General features: G+C 36.2%; 1 protein-coding gene across 5 annotated transcripts in view; it reads right to left on the bottom strand.

The window, feature by feature from the left end:
* Window positions 1-16475: 16475 nt before the first annotated feature.
* Window positions 16476-25811, bottom strand: part of LOC132306138 (uncharacterized) — a 43228-nt gene continuing 33892 nt past the window's right edge. For 4 of the 5 annotated variants that reach the window (XM_059803388.1, XM_059803383.1, XM_059803384.1 and 1 more), the window contains 2 exons: window positions 18959-19026; window positions 16476-16838 (listed from right to left, as the gene is read on the bottom strand). In XM_059803388.1, the coding sequence (XP_059659371.1) occupies window positions 19008-19026 (19 nt within the window). In that variant the 3' untranslated portion in view covers window positions 16476-16838; window positions 18959-19007. Of the gene's footprint in view, window positions 16839-18954; window positions 19027-25811 lie in introns of those variants that run through there. The other variant, XM_059803389.1, reaches the window with a different exon arrangement.

Here is a 25811-nt window from a genome sequence, read left to right as displayed (position 1 = left end):
AAAACTGCCCGGAAACTCAAATGAACACCTCAAAACATATCTAGACGATGCAAAAGAAAACAAAAGAAAGAAATGAGGGAGGGATAGGGTTTGGAAACCCTACGAAGGACTAGTGTTTAACGTCTCTAGCAAAATGTTAAGTTCTTTAGCCCGGATCAAAGATTTTGTTAGACATCCCCTTCTCAATGGGGTGAAATGAACTTTGAACCCCACCCAAAAAATCATTCCTTAAGGAAATTGTTGGATTTTATTCAAGTTTGTTTGATGGATTTTGGTCAAAGGGACTCTTGGGCTTCCATGCCATTTCAACATTGGATTTTAAAACAACACCTTTGGAAGACTCCTTAGTAGGCAATTAAATTGATTTTTCATCAAGAGAAGGCAACTCAATTTTTTCAATACTTCTTTCAACACTTTTCTCCACAACAAGAACATCTTCATGCTTTTCAATTGAGTTAGGGGTTGGATTGAATATATTCACCTTCACCTTCATATGGCCAAATGAAATCTTCATTACCCCCGTCCTGCAATTAATGTTGGCATTAGCGGTAGCCAAGAAAGGATGGCCAAGGATAACGGGGATTTAGCTTTTCGGATTGGCAACCGGCTCCGTGTCAATTACCATGAATCAACCAGAAAGAATAATTTATCAATTTTTATCAAAACATCTTCAATTATACCCTGAAGCTTTTTGATAGATCAGTCGGCTAGTTGTAAAACTACCGACGTTGGCTTTAAATCGCCCAAACCAATTGGACATTTATTGAGTATAGAAGAAGATTTATGCTCGCCTTCAAATCCAAAAGTGCCCAATTAATGGTGTGGTCACCTATGGTGCAAGATGTAGTGGGTGAACTAAGGTCTTTGAACTTAGGTAGAGTGTTGTGTTGCAAAATTGAGCTTACTTGCTCGGTGAGAACAACTTTCTTTGGTGCTTGGCTCTTGTTCTTCCTTTTAAGAGTTCACAAGTCTTTCAAAAACTTTACATAGGCCGGAATTTGTCTAATTGCATCTAAGAGAGGAAGATTGATTTTGACTTGCCGAAACACTTCAATTATTTCATTCACCTTAATTTGTTGTCTTCCAAAAATGTGGAAGCTTTTAAAGCATCCCGAAATGGAGCCTTTGGCTCAAAAGATTTTTCAAAAACATTTGTTGATGGTTTCTCCATAATGGGATCCTTTTGCCTAAATGGAGTAGAATTAGAAACGGGACAGGTGTCAATGCTAGGTTGCACTGGTTCACTCTTTTCACTTGGAACATGCACTTGATTATCAATCACCCTTCCACTTCTCAAAGTGGTCACCCCATTAACTTGTTTATGTTGGGGAGGACATCCCGGTGAGGGAGTTGTCTCCACCACAAATTGTTGCTTAAGTGCGGGATTAAAAGGCATTTTCCCTTTCTCTCTTGCATTCAATATACTATCTATTTGCCCTACTTGGGTTTCTAGTTTGGCAATTGATTGGGAATCAGAATGAAGCAATTGAGTGTTAGCCTCCAAACTTCCTAAAGCCAGTAAAACTTTTTCCTAAAAAGCGAGACTTCTAGGAGGACCTTGAGAATAAGATAGTTGATTGGAACCTTGAGAATTTGAATATTGATTCACATTTGAAGGGTAAGATGGATGAAAGTCTTGAACATTTTGATTTTGCATGTGGGACAGAACATACTTAGCTTGAAAACCACCTTGGGGAGGGTTTACACCTTCTCCTTGGCTTTTCCAAGAAAAGTTGGGTTGATTTCTCACCCTGGATTATAATGATAACTATATGGATTGTTTCCTTGATTCACAAAAGTGGCATTGACTTGTTCATGTTGCTCATTTTGCACATGTCCATGGGGACAATTGGAAGTAGTATAAAGCACACTTGAACATGTCATGCAAGATTCACTAGAATGATGATGATGAGGAGAGGAAGACGCTTGATAAGCCGAATTTTGATTGGCCAAGAATTGGTCAAATCTTTGAGTTAAAGTCTTTACCTTGGCAACTATGTCATTAGAGCTCTACACTTGACATAAGTGAGAGCTCTTCTTCCCTCCTATGGAATTTCTACCATTGCAAGAGGATAATGATCAATGCATAGAGTTTTCACTCATGCTTTCAAATAATCGCCAAACATCATCCTCATGCTTATCCAAGTAGGACCTCCCATTGAAACATCTACCATGCCTTTGTGGGTCTCTGATAAACTTTCATAAAAATGTTGAACAATTTGCCACTTAGGAATGTCGTGATGAGGACACTTCCTAAGCAAGTCATTTAATCTTTCCCAAGCCTCATGAAGAAGCTCCCCATCCCCATGTGTAAATTCGCGAATTAAAGTTCGCATGGAGTTGGTTTTAGAAGCGAGATAATACTTTTTCAAAAATTCTTGTTGCATTTCCATCCAAGAATTTATGGAAAGAGGCCTCAAGTTTGAAAACCAATACTTAGCCTTATCTTTGAAAGTAAATAGGAAGAATTTCAACGTATATTAGTGTTGTAATTGTTTATACATTCTTTACTCATCATGATTTTCATCTGAGCGTGTTTGTATTGAAGATTTAAGGTTGTGGAATTCATCTCTGAGTTTGAAGTTACACGAAATTCCATATTTACCCTTCAAACCCTAGTTGTTGCATAATGAAGAACAATTATTGTGTTTGATACTTTTAGCTTGTGTATCATTCTTATATTGTGTTATAGCTTAACTATTGTTGTAACATATCTTTTTATATGTATTTGGTGAGATGTGAGTACTTGCAAGGTCCAAGTAGAGTTGCTTAGGATAGGGGGAGTGTAGAGTACACTTAGTGGTGTTAGTGTATGTGTAGATGTTGTGAAAGCTAGTGTTTCATCTTGTACAAGGGTGAATGCAGAGAGTGATACAATTGAGTGTGTAACTACTTGTATATAACTAGTGGAGATTTTATTGGCTAAGGCCAAGAACCAAGATTTTTTTCCCATTGAGAGGGTTTTTCTTGTAAATATACTGAGTACTTATAAATGTATGTATACTTCTTGAAACTTTCATCATCATTGTCACACTGTATTGATCAAAGAAAAAAGAAAAGTTTATTAGAGAACCAATTCACACACACCCCCCCCCCCCCCCCTTTTGGTTCATTAAAACTCTATCACCATTAATGCTCTTATAAAAGGAGTTAATCAACCTAAAAAAGGATGCCAACAATTAAATACCAAGTCTTCCTTTCACTTATAATAGTTCAAATACTAACTTGGCCGTCGGAGTATACCCGACTGGCACCACGCCAATCGTCACTTTTACAAGTATATTCAGTATATATAAGAAAAAATTAAAATGACAACTATTGTAAATTCTACAACTTATATGCAATGTATCGTACACATCAACACATATATTCATTCTATTTATAATGACTGGGATAAGTCATTTTTATAAATTGAATCTTACATATTACATTGAGAGTGTCCTACATGTTACATTTTGATTCAGCTAGCTTGTTAATTCCCAATAGAAGCTCATATGTGTTTCAAGTCCATTATCCTTGTAAATGTTATGAGAAACATATTCTCTTATGTTGCATTTGGTATGCAGGAATGGAATGGAATGGAATGCCCATTCTAACCTTTCCTTTGTTTGTTATGCAATTTAAAGTGGGAATGGCCATTCCATTGGAATAAAAATCCATTCCATAACTAAACCTATGGAATGGCCATTCCATTCCCAAGTAAATTTTTTTTTAAAATCAACTTCCTAAAAAACCCAAGTGTTCTAAGTCCAAAAAACAACCATTACCCTCCACCACAACCACCTCCACCTTTCACCACCACCACCACTAACACCGCCTTCCACCACCACCACCAACTTTCACCATTGCCCACCATTTTCCACCACCGCCACCGCCTTTCACCACCGACACTGCCACAACCCCCACCACCACTACCACCATCGCCTTTCATCACCGCCTCCACCTTCCACCACCACTGCTACCGTCACCACCATCACCATCGCCTTTCACCACCACCACCGCCACCACTACCTTTCACCATAGCCACCACCTGCCACCACCACCGCCTTTCATCACCACTACCACCTTCCACCACCGCTTTCCATCACCACCACCGCCGCCATACACCACCACCACTGCTGCCGTCACCGTCTTCCATAACCACCGCCTTCTATAGCCCCCGCCATCGGCTTCCACCACCACTACCATTGCCAACGCCCTCCACCACCTTCCATCAACACCACCCCCACCAGCTTCCACAACCACCATCGCCATCACCTTCTACTACCACCACCACCACCGCAACCTTTACTGCCTTCCATCACCACCGCCACCTACACCACTATCTCCTTCCACCAACACCACTGCCGCCTTCCAACATTGCTGCCGCCGCCGCTTTCCAACACCACTACTGCTTTCCACCTCCACCACCATCGTCACCACCATCCACCACCACCACTACCACCATTTATTTTTAATTTTTTTTAGAGAATGCCATTTTGTTAAATTAATTAATTTGTTACTAAAAGGAATATTTTGGAGAATTCAATTTGAAATTTATTCCATTCTAAATTTTAAATTTGTCAAACCAAACACTAGAATGGTTATTATCATTCCATTCCTACACATTTTATATTTACAACCAAACAATAGAATAAGAATTGTCATTCCATTCCATTCTCATTCTCATTCCATTCCCACTTGTATTTCATTCCATTCATGCACACCAACCTACTATAAGCTAATTACCCGCGCGGCGCCGGGGGAGGGGCGGTAACTATTGATTAAGCTTTTGAATGAAAAATTGTAACTATTCATAATCAATTTTGATTATTAGAGTACCTAAAATATGAATTAATTTTAATTATTAGAGTACCTAAAATATGAAGACGTATTATTTAAAGTTTTCAGCTTTATTTTTTGAAAATTAATGCGTCGTTGAGACGATTTAAGATGGACCCAAATACTATAATGGTTATGATATTATATTCCTAATCTTTTCATGATTACAACCAAACACATATCATTTCTTGCTTGCAACCTAACAGTATAATGAAAAAGACCATTCCATTCCTTTTATTCTCCAGTGTAATTGGATAAAATCGTAAAGTGGGCGTAAATCCTCTGTAGTGTGATTCCCATGTTGTCTCCTGTAGTGAGTGTTAAATGGTCTATATTTGACCACGTTTTACTTCAATTAATAGACACTAAGACTGTGTTTGGCAATTACACCACCATTTATAAGTAACATTTCACTACCATTTATAAGTATCTTTACCCTCAAAATAAAGTATGCACATGATGCAAACTAAGTAATGTCACATACAAACGTAACTCAATTTAACATATCATTTATGTTATAATTTGAAATTAAAGTATTTTAAAAACACTTTAACATGTCAATTTAAAGAATTTAAACCAAAATTAAAATTACTTGAATTAACTTCAGAAAACAAACAAAACACTTGTTGTTTCCAAAAATAATGAAAAAAGCCACATCTTTTTTTTTTTTTTTCTTCCAAATATTAAAAAAAAACATACACTAAGGTATAAATTATTTAACATATCTTTGAAAAATATTTAGCAAAGTTTAATATTAATTGCCACACTCACCACTTTCACCATCAAAAAAAGATATTCACATAGTGCTGAAAAATTAATAGTCACACATAAATGTAACTCAATTTAACGTATTATTTATATATTTTTTAAGTTAAATTTTATCATAAAAAATAGAACATTCAAAAAAATAGTCACATGTTAATTTAAAGAGGATTTTGAAGGGGATTATGAGGTATTTGGCTATCAACAACCTTTACTTTTTAAGTGGTGATGTTACCCTCTTACAAATGGTGATGTTACTTTCTAGACTCCTACGATGTTACTTTTTAGACTCTTGTGATGTTACTTATAAATGGTGGTGAAATATTACTTATAAATGGTGATGTAATTGTCAAACACAGTCTTAGTGTCTATTAATTGAAATAAAACGTGGCCAAACCAAGGCCTCAAATCAATGAACAGCGAGGGACTGCAGGGATAATCACGTAAGAGGATTTGCGCCCAAAGTACTCCAAACGAATGTAGTCTTCCGCTACGACTAGAAGGATTTCAAATTTGATATCACTCGTTTCCTTTTAACACATGACCCTGTTGGGATTTATATGCCCTGGCATAGCAAATTCCTATCTGGATTATAGTGACATATGTTCCTGACATATCTGAAATATTTATGATTTATATAATTGGTGAATTCAATGTATTATGTTTCGATTCACTATGAAATTGATAGTGTCCATGTAATTACAAGAAATATTTATATATATGTATGTGATGGCAATCAATGCATGATATATAAATAGTAATTATAAATTGTTCATAGTCGGTAATTATGGATGGACTCATAATTAATTAAGACTTGAACTGGATCCGCGTTAGGTTGAGATATATTGCGAGAGCCGTCGTATGCAATTACTCCCTATCACCGTCATGGCATTTGACTCTTAAGCATGAGAAAATTATAGACTCTTTTATTAATTAATAATTACTTTGATTTGTTCGGCGGATTTTTCGGGATCCTTAGACCGACACTTTGGGTAGTTATGTAATTAATAGTTAGAGGGTTATATTTTCAATATTTGCATCATTGCTACTTGTATTTATTTTGTATTGATTATGGTTGATCACAAAGTAAATTCGAAGGCCTTCGTGTGTTTTTAGACAAAATGATTTATTATATATTTATTTATTTAAATTATTATTTTTGTCAAACAAATGTTTTATTGTGATCGAGCCAGAAATAATCAAAGGTACCAAAATAAATATATTAATTAAGTAGTCGGATTGATGGCTATATTTATCCGATAACTAATTATGCATAGAGGGGTCAAAGTGCAATATTGACTTAGAGGTTATTTATTATTTAATTGGAGTTCAATTAATTTCTTTTAGTGGAGTAGAAATTAATTTATGAATTAATTGAATTGGGTCCATGGACCGGGCCAATTATTAATTCATTGTAGCCAATAAAATAATAGGCCCAATGGATTCTCACTCATAACCCAACTTGATATTGGAATCATATTAGATTTGAGACATATGAATTAGAGATGGAGAAGGATTTGTTGTTTCCTTTTCTTTATTTTTATGTTGCCTATAAATATACATGGTTTATGTATATTTTAGGGGGTGATTTTTATGAGAAGGAAAAAGGAATAAATTTTCTCTCTCTAGAAAATTAGGGTTTATGGTCTCATCTAATAGAGGCTCCCACAAGCCTAGTTTTCCAAGGTCATTCATGGAGGCATATGAGTGATTCCTAAAGGCAAAACAATTACCAAGAAGATGGAGATCCAAGGAGAATGCATCTAGCAAAAGGGATCTACAATAAGTGAGAACATTCACTTTAGAGGAGAGATCTGAGGTTTACTCAAACCTTGATGTAAGTATTCAATCTTTTAGTTGAATAATACATCATATTTTATTTTATTTTGCATAAAACTTGTCTCTATGTGATGAATCAAGATCTATGAATTTAAATCCCTCGAAAAGTTTTTAAAACTAGCACGTTTCCCAACAGTGGTATCAGAGCATGGTTTGATTCATTACTAGAGATCATGATTTTATGAAAATCATCATTCATGGATCCAAAATTATATTCATATATATTTTTATTGATGTATGTTGATGTATGATTTAATATGTTGATATATATTGATACATAATGATGTATGAATAATTGTGAATGAATGATGATGTATGGATGGGCCATGGATGAAGCTTATAGGTTAAATGAATGTAATTTTATCTTTGGATGAATGTAATTAAGGCTTTGATTTAGCCGTTTGAAAGTTCAATGATGTAATTTATTTTTTCCATTGTATTTCAAGTTGTAAAGATTTTTAAAGCCATGTAATTTTCATCAAAGGATGTTATGAAGCTTCAAGAAGGTTCAAGAGGATTAAATTAGGCTTCAGTAATTTTCTGGAATTTTTCCAAATTTTTTGGAATTTTTCTGGAATTTTTTGAGGCTTAATTTAATTTTCTGGGATTTTTCCGGATTTTTTGGAATTTTTTCGGCGTTTTCCCGGTGGCCAGAGCTTCGCCGGCGGCGAGAAGAGGCGTCGGAGGTGGCCCGGATCAGATGTGGTGCAGGTGGGGTGAGCCTGGCGCGTGAGGAACACGCGCCAGGAGGAGACATATGCTGGCGCGTGCATTGCACACGCCAGCTAAGGTGGTATGGCCTCCACGCGCGTGCAGGCGCGTGGAGGCGCGTCCCACGCGCCCCACGTGCGTGCCAGCGCTTGGGGGCGCGTCCCACGCGCCCCAGGCGCGTGCCAGAGCGTGGGGGCGCGTGGCTTCACCTGCAGCATGCCCAGGCGCGTGTAAGCGCGTGTGGGGCCCTCCAGTCGCGTTCCAAGCAGTGTTTTGCTTCTTCTAGCGCGTATCAACCTCCTGCGGGTGTTTGCAAGCTGATGGAAGATCCTCGCGCAATATTTAGAGCAATTAAATGTTAAAAGCTGAATCCATTGGCCATTTAATTTGCTTTATCTGTCATTTATTGTTGTATGTGATGCATGAAATAATTAATTGCTAATTATTATTGTTCATGCATTGGATCCATGATATTTATTTAAATGGCTTGATTTATATTAATTAAATTATGAAAATTAATTGGATTAGATTACTAATTAATTTGAGGGCACTTATTGGGAAACGAAAAATTATTTTTGTAAATTATTTTTAAAGTGTGCTTCAAATTAAATATTAGTGAATCGTTTAAAGTCCAAATAGTTTCTAAATTTAATGGGATTAAAATCAAGACGTTTTGCATGCATTATATCATGTAAATGAATAAAATGAAAACCCTAATTATGAATGATTAAAAATTGAGTGGGAGCGGGGATTTTTATACATTGCCCCATGGCCTTTGTTATTAACACCATTGTAATTAGATCTTCAAAAATAAGGCCCCACGCATGATTTGAAGAGTCTTAATATTACAAAAATGGTTGTCTCATGAAAATACAAATATTAAATGTTCATTGTAATTAGATCTTTAAAAATAAGGCCCTACGCATGATTTAAAGAGTCTAGATTATAATGACAACATATTTAATGTTTAATTTTTCGTTAGAGTTTTAATAACGTTATACACTCAATCTAAAATCAATAGTATTAGCTTCCCAACGAAGTGGTCTATACTAGGTGATTTTAGAAAGGCTAAATTAAATCGGGAATCATTTCATATGATAGACAAGGCATTGTCTTAAGAGATATGGAAATGATGGGATTTGTCCGCCAATAGCAATAATGAACTTCGCCAACCAAATAAGTTATTGGCGTATTGGTTATTCGATTTTTCATGCAGTGGTTAAGGGACCCACATATTATTATTTTAATGGAAGTGCTCACCTAATAGTAAATGAATCTCAACAATAGTAATAATGAACTCCTCCAACAGGATAAGTTATTGACATATTGATTGGTTGATTTATTATGCTACAGAGTTGAGGGACCCGCATTAATTAAAAGGGATTGTTCACCAATAATGATAATGATCTCTTGTTCGATTGAGATTTATTATATTATGTGGTTAACAAACTCATTTTAATTTTAAATATGCATGACAGAATTAATAATTCACCTTGCATGTTGTATGAATGCATTTATATTCAGATTAATTATGTCTACTCCAGTTTATCTGCTTGCTTACATATTCTATGATATTGGACCTTATTTATAATGACTGGAAAATGAGCTTAGATATTTTATTCACAACGTAAGGGTACAAATGTATTTACTACTCCTAAACCTAATCCTTTTACTTTAAGATACCTAAGAGAACATTAATGCTTTGAATAAGTGAAATAACGCAAATGAGATGACTTGGTGCAATATTCTAGAGTTTACCTCGAATACGCTCCAAAGCTAACATTTACATTATTTTATTTTCTTTAAGCATCATGTTAAATATCAATAAGATGTTTTGGTGAGATTAGATAGAGAGTATGCTGAAGTACTATATCAGACTTGAATAGCATCAAGATAGCCTAAGGAACTCCAGTATGAAATCGAATTTTGGAAAATGATTGTTTATTATTTAAAATTAGCTGGAGATCAATAGGGCTGACTTGGGTGGTAAGTTTCAAGTTAACATGATTATTGTCTTGTTACCAAACTCGTTCGACTCTGTTAGAGTGAATTAAATAAAGAATCAGTTTGAGTTCACACTCGCTGATATTCTTATAGAATTGGTAACAGATGAAGGGATAATCAAGAGTATGGGCGTTCCTATCAATCTAACCTAGTCTATACCATCTTCTTCTAGGCCCAAGTGGATGGGCAAAGCAAAGAAGAAGGATGATAATAGGACTAGGCTAGCACAAAACATAGGTATCTAAAAGGTTAAAGGGAATAAGGCAGTGTATGTTGAGGGCGAATGAAACTGTTTCTTTTGCCGTTAACTAAGACACTGAAGGACAAACTGTCTAAGCAATGACGTGGCATAGGAAAATATATATTTAATCATTGAGCCATGTTATGTGGTTGTATCTATTGATTCCTGATGGATAGATTCTGGAGCCACTAAACATGTTTGCAATTTATTGTAAGGATTTCAGGAATCCAGAAGCCTTGATGATATGGGTATATATATTTATCTTTTGACCTGATGCCAAGGTTGTAGTTAAGTCAGTGGGAGTATTACATCTGAAATTAGAGAGTATGAGGATATTAGTATTAGAGAACTATCTTTATGCACAGAAGTGAAACGCAATCTCATTCTTATTTCACTTTTGGCTTATAAAAAAACTAGATCGTTATTTTGTAAAACTGGTTTTATAAAATTGAATAGATATGTGATTGCTTCTGGTGTATTGAAAGATGGTTAATATACTATAATCACAAGCTCTTAAGATTTGCAGGATGTAGAAACTAATGTTGCATCTTCTAGATTGAATGTTAAGAGAAAATTTGTTATTCCTGACTCATTGTATTTTTGGTGTCTATTTTTGGGTTGTAATCAATCAAAATGAGATTTAAGATTGGTTAAAGAAGGTTTATTACCTAGTGAGGCAGAGGAGCCTAAACCAAACTTGTGAATCTTGTTTTGAAGGATAGATAACTCTAAGGGCTTAATCAGCCAAATGAAATAGACATAAAGAACAATTGGAGTCGGTACACACGTACACGTGTAGTCTTATGAACATCCAATCAAGATTACTCACGTTTTGGATAAATTTACCTGTTGCGACACAAGTCTTATACTTTTGGTATATTCCGAGAGGGTCAAGACTGATGTGGAGCTCAGATTAGGTAAACTTATCAAGACACTTCGATCTGATCGAGTATTTGAGTATTTCTTGGGATAGTGCAAAGACTATATGGTCAATGAGGGTGATGTGTACCAGTTTTCCGCAATTGACGCTAAATTAATTTAGGTGTCAAATAGGAATGACAGAATTCCACTTAACATGGTTAGATCTATGATCAGTAATGCCACATTATCTCTTTCATTTAAGAGTTTAGCGTTAATGACATCGATGCGCATTATGAACTGCATTCCATCTTAGTCTGTCTCAAGGATACCGTTGAGCTGTGTTTTTGACTAAATATTAGTTTGAATCATATGCACATATGGGGTAGTCTTGCACACGTGCGTTTGATATGGACAAGTAAGTTGGAATCAGATCATAGGCACGCTAGATTTGATAGCTACTCTAAATGTCACTAGGATGGATTATTTTATGATCTCAAAGATAAAAGTTGATTGTTTTCACTCACTGTTTATCTATAGGAAAATCAAATTATGAATCACATACCTAGTAGCATAATGTTAGAGAATTTGGTATGAGTACCAGATGTACCACATGTGAACACACTTATTATAGAGATTGAGAATAATATATGAATTCCCGATTGATGCGTTAGCATCATCTACTACACAGATTCTTGCATCGGTACATTGATGTAGTGGGAGGATTATCATCCAATTCGACAGAATCATGTTTTTAGGTGAGACCATTATGGACATCCCTGTTAAACATGAGTTGGACCCAGTAAGCTACACGGAAGCGTGAACCGATGTGGATACAGATCGTTTTGGTGAGTTACTATGAAATCAGAGTTGGAATCTATGTATTCTAATAAATTCTGGGATCTTGTAGAACTTTCTAGTAGGGTGATTCCTATGGAAGGCAAGTTAATCTACAAAAAGATACCAGAAGATTTCTTAGTGAATAAATCATGAGTGTACAAGGGAATGTCATTATTTTTCTTAATTCTATATATTGATGACATCCTACTCATTTATAATGACGTGGAAGTTTTGTCATCAATTAAAAGGTAGTTGTTCAATTACTTTTAAATGAAGGAATTTCAAGATGTAAGCTATATTCCTAGGATCAAGCTTTTGCAAGATCAGGTTAAAAGGAAAATAGGCTTATCTTAATAATCCTACATTGATAAAGTTTTGACCAGGTTTGGTATGCATAACTCAAAGAATAAGTTCTTGCTTTATTTATATGGATGGCTCTCTCTAGTAAGTAGTTTTTCAAGACTATCAAAGGAGATTGAGCAAATGAGACTGGAACAATATGTTTCGGCATATGAGAGTCTCATATATGCCATGGTCCATACCAAACAGGACATCCGCTACATAGTAGGGATAGTCAGTAGAGATCAGTCCAATACTGGACTTGACAACTTGTCTATTGTGAAAAATATCATTAAGTACCTAAGGAGAACCAATGATATCATATTCATTTATGGATGTGATGATATGGTCCTAGTCAGGTATGTTAGTTCTGATTTTCAATCAGAAGTAGATACTATGAGGTTCATGACTCAGTGTAAGTTCACTTAATGGAAGGGAGATCAGTTGGTAGATTGTTAAGCAGATTTCAATTGCTGACTCAAACCTGTAGGTGGAATATATTGCAGCCTTAAAGGCGGCAAAGGAAGCCTATTAGTTTGATCTCACTGATTTAGAGGTTGTGGAGTATACTAGCCTGCCTATTGAGCTATGTTGTGACAATAGTGCAGAAGTAGTCCAAACCAATGACCCAAAGTTCCATAGAGGAACAAGATACACTGAGAGGAAGTATCATGTTCTACATGATATTGTCCGACAAGAAAATGCACTTGTAGTTAGAACATTGCATTGGAACACAACTTTGTTGATCCATTATCGAAGGTGTCATTGATCAATAATTTTGATCATCATCTGGATAACATTGGAGTTAGGTGTAATTTGAATTGGCTATGAGGGCAAGTGGGAGCTGTTGGGATTTATATGCCCTGGCATAGCAAATTCCTATCTGGATTATAGTGACATATGTTCCTGACATATCTGAAATATTTATGATTTATATAATTGGTGAATTCAATGTATTATGTTTCGATTCACTATGAAATTGATAGTGTCCATGTAATTACAAGAAATATTTATATATATGTATGTGATGGCAATCAATGCATGATATATAAATAGTAATTATAAATTGTTCATAGTCGGTAATTATGGATGGACTCATAATTAATTAAGACTTGAACTGGATCCGCGTTAGGTTGAGATATATTGCGAGAGCCGTCGTATGCAATTACTCCCTATCACCGTCATGGCATTTGACTCTTAAGCATGAGAAAATTATAGACTCTTTTATTAATTAATAATTACTTTGATTTGTTCGGCGGATTTTTCGGGATCCTTAGACCGACACTTTGGGTAGTTATGTAATTAATAGTTAGAGGGTTATATTTTCAATATTTGCATCATTGCTACTTGTATTTATTTTGTATTGATTATGGTTGATCACAAAGTAAATTCGAAGGCCTTCGTGTGTTTTTAGACAAAATGATTTATTATATATTTATTTATTTAAATTATTATTTTTGTCAAACAAATGTTTTATTGTGATCGAGCCAGAAATAATCAAAGGTACCAAAATAAATATATTAATTAAGTAGTCGGATTGATGGCTATATTTATCCGATAACTAATTATGCATAGAGGGGTCAAAGTGCAATATTGACTTAGAGGTTATTTATTATTTAATTGGAGTTCAATTAATTTCTTTTAGTGGAGTAGAAATTAATTTATGAATTAATTGAATTGGGTCCATGGACCGGGCCAATTATTAATTCATTGTAGCCAATAAAATAATAGGCCCAATGGATTCTCACTCATAACCCAACTTGATATTGGAATCATATTAGATTTGAGACATATGAATTAGAGATGGAGAAGGATTTGTTGTTTCCTTTTCTTTATTTTTATGTTGCCTATAAATATACATGGTTTATGTATATTTTAGGGGGTGATTTTTATGAGAAGGAAAAAGGAATAAATTTTCTCTCTCTAGAAAATTAGGGTTTATGGTCTCATCTAATAGAGGCTCCCACAAGCCTAGTTTTCCAAGGTCATTCATGGAGGCATATGAGTGATTCCTAAAGGCAAAACAATTACCAAGAAGATGGAGATCCAAGGAGAATGCATCTAGCAAAAGGGATCTACAATAAGTGAGAACATTCACTTTAGAGGAGAGATCTGAGGTTTACTCAAACCTTGATGTAAGTATTCAATCTTTTAGTTGAATAATACATCATATTTTATTTTATTTTGCATAAAACTTGTCTCTATGTGATGAATCAAGATCTATGAATTTAAATCCCTCGAAAAGTTTTTAAAACTAGCACGTTTCCCAACAGACCCAACATGATAAAAAAGAAAAATGGTGTAAACCGAAGGATTGAAACATTGCTTGAGAAAAAAAAAAATGGTGTAAACCGAAAGATCTTTTAGGCCATACATTTTACATATGGCATACTATTCACATAGCATACTACAGTTAGTTTCCTAATGATGATCCAATAGTAAAGGTGATTTTTTTTTTTTTTTTTTTTTTAATTCAAAAGATCGGTTCAATGGGTTAGGTTTATCTAAAGAGGTGAGAAATTTTTAAGGGGAAAAAATAATAATAATAATAGTTCAAATAGGTTTTTGTGGAATTTGCTCTTCTCATGTACGGTTTGACACCACTCCCACATTGGACCACTCCGGCACAGAATCCAATAGGTGAGAACGAATTGATAAAGGAGACTCACTAGTGATGATGCAATCTCAACTACTGAATTCTGTGCAAGAAAGGTCCAGCGCTAGAGAGAATCCTTGTCTAATTGTAATGGTTATCGATGATTTGATGATTAACAATAGCCCGCGCACACAATATGCAAGACTAAATAAAACCCAGTCCAAAAAAGGGTTGCTTCATTCATTCGGGCGCAAATCACCTGCTGTGCAATTCCCATGCTGTTTCCTACAGTGAGCAGTAAGTGGCCTTAGTTTAGCCACATTTCACTCCACTTAATAGACACTAACACTGTGTTTGGCAATTGCACCACTATTTATAAGTAACATTTCACCACCATTTTTAAGTAACGTCACAGAAATTTAAAAGTAATATCACATAGTTTAAAAAGTAACATCACCACCATTTATAAGTATCTTTCACCCTCAAAACGTGGTGATGTTACTTTTTAGACTATGTGATATTACTTTTAGACTTCTGTGATGTTACTTATAAATGGTGGTGATATTACTTTTTAAACTATTTTTACATTTCAACACTATTTATAAATAACATCACAGAGTCTAAAAAGTAACATCACCATTTGTAAAAAAAAATATCACCACTTTTAATTTCAAATAATAACATAAATAGTATGTTGAATTGAATTATGTTTATATTTGACATTACTTTTTAAACTATGTGATTTTACTTGTAAATGGTAGTAAAATATTACTTATAAATAGCAGTGTAATTAGCCAAACACGGCCTTAGTGTCCGTTAGCTGAAGAATGACGTGGCCAAATATGAACCACTTAAAAGTTACAGCAAGAAATTGCAAGGGAGCCTCACTACAAGTGATTCAGCCCCATTCAGAATGGCATCCACAAATATAGAAACATGACTAGAAAAGGACCATTGTGACGCCTCTCTTTCACGTTTTTCCTCCAACTTAAGCTAAACACTTCTTGGTAAAATAAAAATTTTCTCTCCTCATTATATTCTATTACAGCAGAAACTTTAAAAATTATGGACTTAAAGAACTTAAGCTTGTTTAGTTTATAACTTAGAAAACAGTTCTCAAGAACTCAGAAAACTGTTCTCAAGAACAATCTTTTATAATTCTCTGAAAACACACATTTTTATAATTGAATTTTCAAAAAACTGAACTAACCAGACTTTTTTAACTGTTTTCTATTTTCAGCTTTCTGATAACAGTAATCAAAAAACTGTTTCTATAGTTACAAATCAATCATGTCCCTATTACAGATGTAAACCAGACCTATAAAGGTTAACGATGATTTTTAAGGGTCAACATAGACCTCCATTTTACCTTAAGCTGCCAATTTCTCCCTGTGTCAGTGAGGTCATCCACTTGATGGTTAACAATAGCGCGCGCACACAATATGCAATGCTCAATAAAACCCAGTCCAAAAAACGGTCATTTCATTCAGTATGGCATCCACAAATGTAGAAACATGACTAGAAAAGACAATTGTCATGCCTATCTTCCACGCTTTTCCACCAACTTGAGCTAATCACTTCTAGTGAAACAGCAATTTCTTGCTAAAATGAGATTTTTCTCTCCTCATTATTCTATTACGATAGTGTATAAAAATTACTCATATATCTCAACCTATAAATGTATAATAGTAAGCTTCCAAATCATTTGCACAAACAAACAATAGTGGGTATAGGTAGTGATTCCATTAGAGAGAACTGCAAAACTCTGGTCAAGTACGGCGCGTAACTGTCTCAATCTGGGGCAGGGTATAAAATTACTCCTATGCCCTGAGAAAAGGAATGTGAATATTATTAGCAACAGTGAGCAACAACAGTTCCAGGCCTATGACAAAATTAAACAGAAAAATGAAAACGAAGAATGTGGCCACAAAAAAGGATATGACAAATATATATTATTCATTTATCTCAATTCTACACTTTATATAATTTAAAAGCCAATATTATGACAATGCCACCGCAATAATGACTTCTCTCTCTAGTTAAAACAATATGTATACTATACAAAAAATAAAAATAAAAAAATTAACCATACTATGGCACCTCAATTATCTGTTACAGGTGAAAACAGACAAATCTTGCTTCAAGCACATCTTTTGACTTCCACAAAAATATTTTATATCACTAATAAAGTCAATTATCGTATGAATGGCACATCTATATAAGTGACAAATTATTGGTGTTGCACACAACACTCATACGAGTTATAAATTGATTGAGATTTGTTTCATATTCTACATCTCTTTCAATTTTTTGTCCGGAATATTAATTTTTATAAATTAATTAATTAAATTAAATTATGTACCAAATCCTCAAAAATGTAATTTAATATGTGGTGAATCCAAGCCAACCACATATTCAGTAACCAGCCCCTCCTATAAACGATGATAGGAAAAAAAAAATATTTGAAGACTGAAAGGCAGAAACGTAAGCAGGGATGCAAATATGGACAGGTACATATATTCCCCAACCGCTACTGCTACGTTTAGTGTGCAGGAATGGAATGGAATGGAATGTCCATTCCAACCATTTCTTTGTTTGGTATGCAACTTAAAGTGCGAATGATCATTCCATTGGAATGAAAATCCATTCCACAACTAAACCTATGGAATGGTCATTCCATTCCCAAGTAATTTATTTTAAAAAATCAAATTCCCAAAACACCCTCATATTCCAAGTCCAAAAACCACCATTACCTTCCACCACAATCATCTTTGTCTTTCACCACCACCACCACTACCACTGCCTTCCACCACCACTGACTTTCACCATCGCCCACCACTCTCCACCACCCTCACCGCCTTTTACCACCGGTACCGCCACCATTTACCGCAACCACCGCCGCTTCCTTTCACCCCCGCTATCGCCACCACCTTCAACCACCACTGCCATTGCCTTTCACCACCTTCCACCACCACCGCTGCCATCGCCTTTCACCGCTGCCACCACCGCCACTGCACAGCCCTACACCACTACCGCCACCGCCACCTTTCACCACCACCGCCAGAGCCACCGCCTTCCACAACCACCAACGTCGCCGCCATCACCTTCCACCACCGTCGCCGCCTTCTATCACCTTCCATCACCACCTTCCACCACCGCCACCGCCACCACTTTCACCAGCACTGCCACCACTACCACACCGCCGCCTCCTTCCACCACCACCACCATCGTCACCACCTTCCACCACCACTACCACCGCCGCCACTTCCACTACCTTCCACCACCACCATAGTCATACCACTATCTCCTTCCACCACAACCACTAAACTACTGCCACCGCCTTCCACCACAACCACTACACTACTGCCACCGCCTTCCACCAACACCACTGCCACCTTCCACCACCACTGTTGTCACCAATTTCCACCATTGCCACCACCGCCGCCTTCCAACACCACCACTTACACTACTACCCGCTTTCCACCATCCACCACCGCCACTACCATCATTTATTTTTAAAAAATTATTAGAGAATATCATTTTGTTAATTTAATTTAATTTATTTGTTAGTAAGAGGGATATTTTGGAGAATTCAATTAGAAATTTATTCCATTCTAAATTTTAAATTGGTCCAACCAAACACTAGAATGGTTATTATCATTTCATTCCTATACATTTCATATTTACAATCAAACAATAGAATGAGAATGACCATTCCATTCCATTCTCATTCTCATTCCATTCCCACTTGCATTCCATTTCATTCATGCACACCAAACGTAACATACTAGTTTTGAAAACAAGAAACTTCTCATGAAATTAAATGCATTCAGGAATATTTACATAATATGAAGGCTATAAATAAAATGACCATGGAAGAATTAATAGAAATGATGTAAAATCAAAAATACCAATGCTAAAAGACTATAGACACATAAAAAAATCACCTGGTCATGTAAGTGTTGTCCAAAGTATTAATAACTATTTCTTCACCGGCTAATATGAAAGGTGGTACCTGGGAAAATTTTGTAGATAAGAAATTATTACAATTTCATACATTTGTAGCAGGAATGGAACTGAAACATAAGGCAACACGACAAAATATGGCAGGTGAAATAGACAGTGTTCTGTATTGTAGTAAGAACTGAATCATGCAGACCAGCAACTAGGCACAATTTTAGGTAATACCAAAAAAGATCTGGACTCTTTTTCCTGGTTGTAACTAAATGAAGATTCCTACATAAATGAAAACCTTAAGAGCTTTACAATCTGGCATTTACATAGCTCTATAGCATACATGAAAATTCTGCTATACGTTTCTGAGAGCCTCCTCTCACAAAACCCTGTTTTTCAATCTAGATTACAGGAAAAAGATACGACTTCAGACAAGATCAACAAATCTGCATCCAGCTTTCCTTACCGAACAGAACTTAGAGGATGATTTTCTGGAGATGGAAATCAGGTGGAGCTTAAGCATCAACAGGAGCAACAACAACAGAGGCAAGGCAACAATGAAAGAGTAAGTGATAACAGTAGTTTCAGCAACATTAAAAACATTTGCCAAGCTATGCTTCTTTTGATAATGTTAGGTATATGAGTCGTGTTGGCAATTTCCAAATCAAAACTTTGGTTGTAATGTGTCAATGTGTCTTGAGTCATTTGACTACAATCGTTGAAGACAAGGCAGATATAGAATTGCAAAAAACACAGTGAAAACTCTGCACCCTCAATCACATATCTAGAGCACAAGCAAAACTACCTTGGACATTAATTGACCTAGATTGATCTTTGGTCCCAGTTTTATTTTAAATGCAATTTTGCGAAATGACTTTTCGAAGTTTAAAGAATTGACCAATTGATCAAAGTAACTCCTAAGAGCTTTGACCGAAAACTCAATTGAACCTGTGTTTTTTGGAACTCCCTTAAAACATACTTTTACAAGGATTCAACTCACTAAAATGTATGGGTTACCTATATTGACTATAAATAGCAGGTTTCTGTGGGAGACTTTATTTTCTCAGGTTTATTGTGTGAATGGCCTTTCGATCTCTATTCAGGATTGGAATGTTGTTAGAGGTCAGGTTCTTGAGAAATGTTGATTACTTGATACATAGCATGCATATCATGGATATTGGTTGGGTTCATGGGTAGGAAAGTATGTTTTAAATGGTTTCCAACGATTTATAAAAGTTGATTTTGAGGCCCTGCTTGGATTGACACTCTCAAAACAGTTTTCTGTTTTTAGAGTGTCAAAAATTCAGAAAACCCATTTTTGCACTGCTTTGTGCCTGTTTTTAGAAAACTGAGATAAGGGAGTATGGGTTTTTTGAAAACAACTCAAAGTTGTTTTGGGAGTTATCAGAAAGAATGAAAACACGGAGATGGGAAGGTCGCTTAAAAAAAAAAGACGCTAAAGGGTTGTCGTTTAAAAGCTTCTCTCACTAAGCCCAAACTGTACGTTCTCTCTCTAAACCTAAACCATACCTTCTTCGTTCTTTCTATCTCTACTGTAAAACTCTAGCGCTTTGCCGTCTTTCGTCCCATGTTGGTGAGTTTTTCTCTCAGGCTTCGGATTCGCCTTCAGGGAATGGAGCCCAATCTTTAGATCATCAAGTTCTCCCGATTTGGGTTTAAGGATCATGGATTCTTCGAATTCATGGGTTTTTCATTGGTTGTGGCCGGATTCTTCTCTTTTATGCAGATCGGGTAGAACGATTGACTCAAGGCAGATGTGACGCAGTAGACGAGGGTGGTTGGATACGGGCTGAACTTCGCAAGTCCTTTCTTTTTTCAGTTCCTTCTGAAGTTGGGAGCTGATGTCTGAGGTTGCGATGCGAAGGGTTGCGACACTACCAAGATGATTGACACGAGGTCAGGGAAAATTCAGAGTCATTGGTATGAATTCGAAGTACCGATGTGATGAATTAGAAGTAAAATTGCAGGAATTGTGCGACAGTAATTTAGGAAATTTTAGAAATTGTCCGATTCCAATTTAGGCCAAGTTTGCAATTAAAATTGTTATATTGCAGAACAACGATTGCTACACCTACCTTTTTCTCTTCCAATTTACTTGATCATCAAGCTCCAGAAAGACATTACTGATTCTTCAAAGCTCGAATTCCACTTGGGTTCAGATAGAAATGGAGTTGGAATATCAATTGGGTTTAGGTATAAATGAATGCTAAATCTGGCTCAAATTGTGAATCGTAAGAGGCTTTGCCCATTGCAGGTCTAGTTGGAGGACATTATTGATTGTTTGGAGCTTGTGATTCCTTTGTTGTTCAATTTATCTATGGAAAAAAAATGGTTGTGATAACAGAGCTAATGAATTGACAATAGAGATCAGTGTTCAATTTATCTATGGGATGGAGCTATCTGGGCACCACTTGCTTTTCCAATAATGTAAATTTGAGATGTCCACACTTTCTCTCACTAGTTTCTCTCACTAGAAACATCGTAGGTACCTCTTTACTTGAAATTCAACAATTCCAATCTCACTTGAATTACTCTTCAGCATCCTATCGAATTGAATACCCAAAACCCAATTTGTTAACTTCTTCGACTAGTGAATTGACAGTATAGACCATTCATGCCAAAGTTATAAAAAACGGTTTAATCCAACAGTTGCAAGTGGGGAACTATGTTTTGAGTCTGTATGTAAAATCCCAGAACTTGGGTCATGCACAAAAGGTGTTTGATGAAATTCCTAGTAGAGATGTTCGGTCTTAGACGATTCTTATTTCTGGTTTTACTCGAATTGGGTTATCTAAAATGGCATTGGATGTCTTTACTAAGATGCAGAGAGAAGGCATTAGTCCGAATCAATTTACCTTCTTAAGTTCGAAAAATTATTTTTAGACAATTAAACAATTTTTTTAGTTTTTGGTTTCCGAAAACTGTTTTGGACTTTTTCTAACCAAGTAGAATTTCAAACTCGAAAATCTGAAAACTATTTTCAGTTTTCATTCTCTAAAAACTGTTTTTCAAAACTATTCTTTGAACTTCAATCCAAGCAGGGCCGAAAGGTTTTGAAAAATGGTTTTGTGAAAACAGACACCGTGGAGACGCCGCCGGGGTTAGCCAATCTGAAAGGGGGCATGAGACAATTTGGACATGTGTAGTTGAACTACCTACGCCCCAAAAGATGCTAGGGAGACGCCCTGGGTCAGGGATAGCTGGTCAATTCCCTTCATGACGCCTAGTTGGGTTGTGTTAACATTTTCGGTGTGGGTTGTGTTGTGACGGAAAGGGTTTCAGAAATGGAGAGAGTGCATTTCATGGCATTCCATTTCCATGTTTGAAAGGCATGGAATTTGGATTATGATGAATGATTGATTTCCCCCATTATATGATCCCTCTCTCTTGTTATTCTATGTTTTGGGTGTGATTCACATAATTACAAGACGTGTATTTTAGGCCAACTCTATTGAGCCGTTGTGCTCACCCTATATTTAATATTTTTAGGAAATGGCAAGGATGTGGTAGATGATGAGCCCCCACATGCTTAGACGTAACTTGACGTTTATTTTGCTATCTTTTTGTATCTTTTGTAAAGGCATTCTTTTGGATATTGATAACATGTAATGACCTTAATTCTTTTGTCAGCTTTAAGAGAAGTCGTTGTATTTGTGGCCACGGAGGCCTTGAATGGTAATCTTATTCTTTTGGATATGCATCTATCATTTCAAGGATGTATGAATATTTAAATAAGGATTTAATGATCAATGATGAATGAATGATGTTATTTTGATGATTCAATGCAATCGTTGTATGTTAAATGATGTCTATGGGGTTTCTTTTCATGTCGGTTGCCATGAGATTGCATTGGAATAGGCTCAAGAAGTGATCTAAACGATCACATGGACTTTGGGCACGATCTAAACCGTTAGATCAGATCTGGGGACCATCTAACTGGTTAGATGCCCCCATCTAGACGGTTAGATGGACTGGCAGTGGGCGTTTTTGGCCAGAGCTCCCAACTGTGCACACAGATCCTTTGAAGTGTGCACACAGATCATCTTATGTGTGCGCACAAATGGGCAATTATGTGCACAATTCCCTCGTGTGTGCGCACAAGATGGCCCCCTGCAGCTTGTTGTCTTCACTGGAATGTTGATCTAAACAATAGGATGACTAAAGCGTGCGCACAGATGGGTCCTGTAATTGCATTTTGACCTCAAACTTCAGTTTAATTACATATTTACCACTGGACATGTTCCTAATCATTGAATTACCCTAGTAAATGACAATTTTACCCTTTTTGAGCCCCAAGCCATATATGACCATGCCAAATGACTATTTTACCCTTAAGGACTCTAGAATCACTATATTAATGAGATATGACCATAGTACCCTTATGTGACCTCGGGTTCGGGAAAGGACCCGAGTAGCGATCCGGATCCTCGGGTTTGGGTCATTACATAATGGCCTCTATTACGTGGATTACCAATCGTCTACTAGTGTTGTGGCTCTCCATTCACATGTTTTTGTACACTAGTGGCATTATAGGTTAGGTCATCCCTCATTGAGGTACTTGAAGTCTGCTTTACCTTTTCTGGAGTCGGTGTCAACTTTAGACTGCTTGTCGTGTCAATAATTCTGGTTTTTCATATTTTGTTACCTTTGTCGATGACCATTCGAGAATGACATGGATGTTTTTAATGAAAAACCGATATGAACTTTTTCCAGATTTCAATTATTTTTTAAAGATATTGAGGTCCAATTTGGCTATGTTATACAAACTTTACAATCTGATAATGCTATGGAACATGTCAAATGTGCTATTTCTACATTTTGTGACTCTCGTGGTATTTTGCATCAAACTTCTTGTATACTCCTCAACAAAATGGAGTCGCCGAAAGGAAAAATAGACATTTAATTGAAATCACTCGGACTTTAATGATCTATATGCATCTTCCAAAAGCATTTTGGGGAGTGTTGTTCTAACTGCTTGCTACTTAATTAATCTTATGCCATCTCCATTCTTAACTGGAAATGCCCTTATTCTATTGTTTTTCATACTCGTACGTTATTTGCATTAACTCCTCGTGTTTTTCGTTGTGTGCGCTTCGCTCATATATTACATCTTGCCACTGATAAATTGTCTCCTCGCGCCATTAAATGTGTCTTTATTGGTTACTCTCAAATTCAAAAGGGTTATAAATGTTGGGATCCTAGCACTTGTAGTGTTTTTGTGTGTGAACGTCACCTTTTTTTAGGACACCCCGTACTTCTCTTCACATGGTTCATCTTTAAATTCTAATTTGTTGCTTCTGTTGCCTATTGTGTCTACTTCACCTGAGTCTGTCCCACCACTGACACTTCAAGTGTATAGTAGACGACCACAAGAAGCATCCCCCCAATTGTCTACTTCTATTGAGGCTCCTCCTCCTACTAATGATCTTCCTATTGCCTTGCGTAAAGGTACTCGTTCTTGTGTCACTGCACATCCCATCTCTAACTTTGTCTCATATAATTATGTTTTGCCCACCTTTTCCTGTTTTTTATCCAAATTGTTTTCCACTATTGTTCCCAAGACTGTGCAAGATGCGCTCTTTCTAATCCAGATTGGCGCAAAGCCATGGTAGATGACATGGATGCTCTTCATCATAATGGGACATGGGACCTTGTTCTCTTACCTCCTGATTCCAAACTGATTGGTTGTAAGTGGGTCTACACTATCAAATACCTTCATGATAGGTCTATATAGCGTTTGAAGGCTCGTCGTGTTGCAAAGGGGTACACCCAGACTTTATAGTATTGATTATGATGAGATCTTTTCCCTGTTGCAAAGATTTCTTCTATCTGAGTCCTTATTTCCATTGCCGCCAATTGTAACTGGCCGTTGTTTCAATTAGATGTGAAAAATTCCTTCTTGCATGGTGACTTACTTGAAGAAGTTTATATAGAGCAACCACTTGGTTTTGTTGCTCAGGGGAGTCTCATCATGCTTTATGTCGTCTTAAGAAGGCTCTGTATGGATTGAAACAATCTCCAAGAGCTTGGTTTAGGAAATTCTCCGAGGCAGCACTTGTCTTTGGTCTTAACAGATGTCAGACAGATCATTCTGTATTTCACCAGCACACTAGAGATGGTTTTATATTTCTTGTCGTGTATGTAGATGATATTGTTATCACAGGTGCTGATTCTAACGGCATTGCTAAGTTAAAGTTGTTTATGCAAAATTGGTTCCACACCAAAGACTTGGATAAACTAAAATATTTCTTGGGTATTGAGGTTGCTAGATCCAAGGAAGGTATAAGTTTATCTCTAGGGATATATGTGTTGGACTTATTAGAAGAAACAAGTATGTTAGGTGGTCGTCCTTTTGATGCTCCTATGGATCCAAATATAAAACTCTTGTCTGCTGAGGGGGATCTATTTAACGACCATGGAAGATATAAACATCTAGTTGGGAAATTAATGTATCTCACTATCACCCAACTTGACATTTCATATGCAGTTAGTTTCGTAAGTTAGTTCATGGGAGCTCCTAGAGTACCACATTGGAATGTTTTTCTTCGAATTATTCAGTATCTCAAGCAAGCTCCAAGTTTTGGGTTAATGTTAGTCCTAGTACCAATTTGGGTTTGCCTCTTTAATGTTAAAACTTGGTTTTTCATAGTTGTCAAGGGCTTGTATCATCACCATTGTTGTGCACAGTGGCTTATATCATCTCTCAGGGATAGTATAGTCTTTTACCATCTTGTGAAAAAATTTCACAATGGTTTAAGATAATACATTGCAGCTATTCAGCTTGTTAAGGCCTATTCTGTGTGTTTATTAAGGTTCAGCATATGA

This window comes from Cornus florida, unplaced genomic scaffold, assembly GCF_030987335.1.
Source record: "Cornus florida cultivar Cherokee Brave unplaced genomic scaffold, ASM3098733v1 CherokeeBrave_3.0.0_Hap2_Chr05, whole genome shotgun sequence".
NCBI classification, from domain to species: domain Eukaryota; kingdom Viridiplantae; phylum Streptophyta; class Magnoliopsida; order Cornales; family Cornaceae; genus Cornus; species Cornus florida.
Note: the sequence above shows the minus strand (reverse complement) of the source record. Positions and strands in the feature narration are given on the sequence as shown.